General features: G+C 47.9%; 1 protein-coding gene across 1 annotated transcript; it reads left to right on the top strand.

Moving 5' to 3' along the window:
• Nucleotides 1-3,603: 3,603 nt before the first annotated feature.
• Nucleotides 3,604-5,237, top strand: LOC123094440 (probable CCR4-associated factor 1 homolog 11). The gene has a single exon (XM_044516448.1). The coding sequence runs from the start codon at nucleotides 3,642-3,644 to the stop codon at nucleotides 4,545-4,547; it is 906 nt and encodes a 301-aa protein (XP_044372383.1). The 5' UTR covers nucleotides 3,604-3,641; the 3' UTR covers nucleotides 4,548-5,237.
• The last annotated feature ends 385 nt before the right edge of the window (nucleotides 5,238-5,622 follow it).

Here is a 5,622-nt window from a genome sequence, read left to right as displayed (position 1 = left end):
GTGATTAAGAAGCCGAGAGGGTCCATTGGTTTCGGGCCCAATGCGTGGTAGTAGCTGAATCATGGATCACAAACACAGAACTCAGTTCCTGAGGACGGCTGCAATGAGACAACCCACCATGTACTCCTACATGGCCTCTCACCGCTACCTTTACCAAATCGTATTCACACACTTAGCTCACACACAGTAGGACATGTTCACACGCCTCTGATTCATCCCCGATGAATCAGATCCGACTCAACTCTAAGCAATAGCAGGCATGACAAACAACATAAATGAGTAGGCACATCAGGGCTCAAACAACTCCTACTCATGCTAGTGGGTTTCATCTATTTACTGTGGAATGACAGGTCATGCAGAGGATAAAGGGGTTCAGCTACCGCAGCAAGTAACAGATGAATCGTTGTTGCCCTAATGCATTAAAAGAGAGCAGGAGCGAGAGAGTAGGATTGTATCGGAATGAACAAGGGGGTTTTGCTTGCCTGGCACTTCTGAAGATAACATTGAGTCTTCATCAGTGTCAACGATCACAACGTCGGAACATCGTCTACCGGGAGGGAACAGATACCGGCAACAAAGAAGAAATACAATCAATGCAATGCACAATATGATGCATGCTCATGACATGGCAATATGAATGTGTTTTGAGCTAATGCAACTAGCAACAGATTAAATGAAGTTGGTTTGAATACAAGATTCAAATTCAAACTCCATATGTGATTATTCAAATGCCATTTAATTGATTTGTGCTATACAGCAGCTATAAGTGGTTCTAACATGCATGAAAATGGTACAGATGGATTCCTTGAATTTTTCTGATAATTTTTCATATATAAATTATTTAATTTGGAGTTACGGTTAATTTTCTATGATTTATTGAAGTTTATACAATTTTCCGGAATTATAAATCATTTCCTAACTTATTTTAATTCCAGAAAGGAATTATTGCGTCGGCATGACCTCATGCTGACCTCAGCAGGTCAACGGGCGCCGTCCAGGTCAAACTGACCTGTGGGACCCATATGTCAGCGTCACAGTTAGTTAACAGGGGGTTATCTGCTTAATTAAAGGATTAGGGGGGGTCGGGGCCCACTGGTCAGTGTTAGTGGCTAATTAGGTTTAGTTAATGGACTGGGGCCCACACGTCAGTGAGAGAGAGGGGAGGGTCAAACCGGGCAGTGGGTCAACCCACGCCGGTCAAGGGTCAACGGTCGCCGGCGTTTAGCCGCCGGCGAGTCCTGACGCGGTGGTGCGCTGCGGAAATGGCCTACAGAGCGTCGTTTGGCGCGCGGAGCACGACTACGGGATGCGGACGCTCGTCCGCATCCAACCAGGGTGGTGGCGCGGCCGGGGAGTGGCCGGAGAGTGGTCGGCGACGAGCTTTAGCGGCGGTCGGAGTTCGGCGTCAGTGAGGACGGCGCTGCGGTGTGCAAACGAGACGGTTGTCGCGCTAGTTTTACTCTACGGGACGTAACGAGTGCAACGGACGCATGCGTGGGACCAAAAGGTCACCGGGGCTTCACCGGCGACGAGCCCGTGCGGCGGAGCGTCTCGGATCCGGCGGAAGCAATGGCTAGAGCGGCCAAACGGCATGGGAAGAAGGGGGGAACGGGTCAGCGGCTCACCGCGAAGCTGCAGGGAGGGTTAGTGGGCTCGGGGGCGCGCCGGAGTGGCCGAATCGACGGAGAAGGGCGCCGGGGCCGAAGCTTGAAGACGATGGCGATGGCGGCTGCTCGGGGCCCTTCTGGTCGCGTGAGACGACGAGGAGGACGAGGGCGGAACAGCGGAGCTTTGGGAGGCGTCGGGGAGGCGAGACGGTGGTTGTGGCCGCGCGAGCGCTGGTCGGCGGCGACGGGCTCCATTCGGTCGCGGGAGTGAGAGAGCCAGAGAAGAGAGAAGAAGGAATGGGGGAGAGTGGGAGCGGTCCAGGGGGGTGCGTGGCATCCTCAGGGCGACGGGGAGACAGGCAGAGAGGCAGGAGGTGGCCTGGGCGTGTGCCCGCGCGCTCCGGCCACGCGCCTGCGCCTACTGGCGCGAGGAGGAAGGCGACAGGGGGGGAAATGGTGGGCTGGGCCGCTGCTGGGCTGCACAGTGTTGGGCTGCGGGTAAGCTGAGGTAAGTTCTCTCTCTCTGCTTTATTTCTGTTTTGTTTTATTTAATTTATTTTGCCACTGTTTTGAATTTAAAATAATTCAAACAATGCCAAAAACTCCTCTGAAAATATTTATGCTGCTTAATGGACTTTTCCAAAAGCACATAAAATGTTTCAGGGTATTTGGAAATATATTCTATACAAGTAATGAATATAGTTCCAAATGCAAATAAAGTAATGATTTGAATTCAGTGCTCAAAATATTCCTTAAAAATGTTCATTATTTTTGGCTTGGTGCAAAACCCTTGCCAAAATATAACCAACATTATTTAAGGCCATTTTGAAAACATTGAATGCATTTTCCAGGGTTCTTTGCCCCTCTTTTATTTAAGTTTTTGAGGCTTCCAAAATTCCTCAGTTCAAGTTTCAGAAATTTAAATATGATGCCTGGATGAAGATGCAACTATTTACAAACAATATTCTAGGACTGTGACATTAATACACTTGAATTCTTAGAAGACACTCTTTTCGACCCATAGCAGCAAGATTTTGGTCTTCAACTCTTTTGCAGGAAAAGTGCTACTGATAATACAAAGGTATACATGAAATAATAGACTACTGAAGAGTTGATCAGCTCAACTCCGTTGAAATATCTTAAGAGGATGAGATAAATGCCTTCGCAAAAAAAAAGCATAATGTACGCAATACCATCTGAAAGGAAAATTACTATCTCCAAGACTTCAACCACCTTATATGGAATGCCTCTGCCTATTGTTGACTCTCATTTGTGTGCCATATAGTACATTTATGTACTTGAGATAAGATGTAACATTCTAAAGTTATGCTGTTTATATCACCTTACGTTATCTGTGATATCGGGTTATTCCCATTTAATACAATTTTTCATTAATTGTCCATATTTCTATGGAAAACAACATCGTTTATAAATGATGCAAGAGCATATTTATCTTCATATATATTAATCATGTGTGCTTGGACACAAGTTGTATTGTTCTTATTCATTTGGACTTCTAATCTATAGTTTTTCAACTAATGTTTCACGCATTTATCTCGTGATTTTAGCATGTGTTCCCGCAGCAACGCGCGGGGTATCATCTAGTTCATACAAAGATAAAGGATGTCAAGTGTCAACTCAAGAAGTAGCTAAATTTAACTAGAAAAATAAAGGGCAAAAAGATAAACGATTTTATTTTATTTTTTTCAAAGTGAGAGCATGTTATTTCAGGACAAAAATTTGCTGCGTCCTTTCCCACCGTTGTCTCATGTGGCATGTCCACATGGACTCAAATACTACTTGCCAGTGGAGAGATCATGATAAACAAGACCATGATTGTTTGTTCTTGGCAAACCGCTTTAGCTTCTCTGAATTACAGCCGGTCCGTGTCCCACCACCGCAATAGCCTTCCTCGTCCGACTACGACTACGACTCCACTCCCTCTCCTTCCTTATAATGCCAACACACCACCCGCCTAGCTAACACGAACGCAAAGCTACAAGCTTCTCTGGTTGATTAGAGGCGTCCATCGGCATGAACCCGGCCGCCGGTATGTTCCCAATGTTTCCACCGCCACCGCCGCCACCTTTCCACTACGCGTTCCCGATGCAGCCCCCGCCGTACTTCTACCATGCACCAATGTCGCCGGTATGGCCGTCGTCGCCGGTCCCTGTGCGCTCCGTGTGGGCGTCCAACTTCAAGTACGAATCGGCCAACCTCCGCCACGTCGCCAGGAACGCCCAGTACGTCGCCATCGCCCTGCACTACCCGGGCGTTGTCCACCACCCCGACCAGGACCACAACGCCCTCACCGCCGAGCAGCGCTACGCTCTCGTGAAGGCCAACGTGGACGACCTGAAGCCGCTCCAGCTCGGCATCGCCCTCTACGACAGCGACGGCGGGTACCTCGCCGCCTGGGAGTTCAACCTCCGCGACTTCCGCCCCCAGGCCGACCCGCACGACGAGAACTCCCTCGCGTACCTCGCCGGCCGCGGGCTCGACGTCGGCGCGCTCCGCGACCACGGCGTCAGTGCCGGCATGCTAAGCAAGAAGCTGTTTGAATCCGGCCTGGTCGGCGCTCGGCGTGGGCGGTCGCGGAGTTGGATCACCTACGCTGGGGCTTATCACGTCGCGTACCTGCTCAAAATTGTCACCGGCGGCGCCCCGCTGCCGCGAGACGTGGCCGGGTTCAACGGCGCCGTGCGGCGTTACCTCGGCGACCAGGTCTATGATGTGGCCACGATGGCGGCCGGCTGCCCGGCCATGCCACTGGGGTTGGAGCAGATCGCCGATTACCTCGGCTTCCATCCACCGCTGGGGAGCCCTCGCCTCGCAGCTGCCGCCGGCGTGCGCGCGCTGCAGGTCTTCATGCGGCTGAAGTACGTAGAGCTCGGCGGCGACGTGCGAAAATACCGGGGTCTTCTTAAAGGCCTGCACTAGCTAGGTCGATCTCACACCAACAATGCTGAGCCGAGAATTCGAAGCTCGTGCAAGGAAGACTGATGCTGACTTGCGTCCATGGTAACTCTGATCAAGTCCTTGGAAGTCCCAAGTCTGAAGGATTCCGTTTCAAAAAAAAAAGTCAAAAAAAATAGTACTCCTTCCTATCGAAGAGAGTACTAAACCAGCAACACTTAACATGGATCAAAGAGAGTACTACAGTTTTACAGTTCTCTTAGTATTATAGTATATAGGAGTAGTTTTTAAAAAGAGTTCAAGCATTAGATTTCGGTAAAGTCCGAAAAATTCCGTTTCAGTGAAGTTTCACAGTTTTCTCAACAACAAAAAGGTTCAGGTAACAGGTAGCAAGGAAGTACAGAGAGTTCGGTGGTGGCGTGGAGAGGTACCGACTTACAGGCAACCCCTATGTCGATCTGTCGATAATTCAAAGTTCGTGCTAGGAAGACTGATGCCGACTTGCATCCATTGGTGGCTCCGATCAAGTTCTTGAAGTCTGAAGAATTATTAGTACTACACTTTTGAAATTCAAGTATTAGACTTTGTTTTTTTTTTCAGTATAGCTTCATAGTAATGTTGCCCATGTAATCACAAAAAATATGTTATGAAGTTATAGTATAAAGATACCCGGTTCCTTTTTTTTTGCAACACTACCTAGCAATTTTATTGAAGAAATATCTTGTAAACTCTTTTGTTATCTTCTAGTATACAAGAAAAGTTGTGATGCAATTTGCTCGTCGCACTCTCGAAAAAATAGTAATATTGCCCAGATAGCCGAATCAAGTTATAAATATATGCATCATGTTTTTTCCAAGACACGTCACGCTAAGCTGCACCCTTCTACAGGAGAGAGGAAAATGAAATATCATTGCTAATTACTTTCTCGGTTCTCAATTAATCAACCTTCTAGTTATATTCTCAATTAACCGAAGCATGACACCAGAGAATTCATGGTGGCACTTGAAGCATCCAGGAAAATATCTAGTGTTACCAGCGCTACAATGCTCCCATTTCAAAGAATATCAAATTTAAATGTGTCAAAAAAAATCTAAAAATA

This window comes from Triticum aestivum, chromosome 4B (genome assembly GCF_018294505.1).
Source record: "Triticum aestivum cultivar Chinese Spring chromosome 4B, IWGSC CS RefSeq v2.1, whole genome shotgun sequence".
Lineage (NCBI taxonomy): Eukaryota > Viridiplantae > Streptophyta > Magnoliopsida > Poales > Poaceae > Triticum > Triticum aestivum.
Note: the sequence above shows the minus strand (reverse complement) of the source record. Positions and strands in the feature narration are given on the sequence as shown.

Bases quoted from the DNA above. Each gene is read 5' to 3' on its own strand.
- LOC123094440 (XM_044516448.1), top strand. From the start codon at position 3,642: ATGAACCCGGCCGCCGGTATGTTCCCAATGTTTCCACCGCCACCGCCG.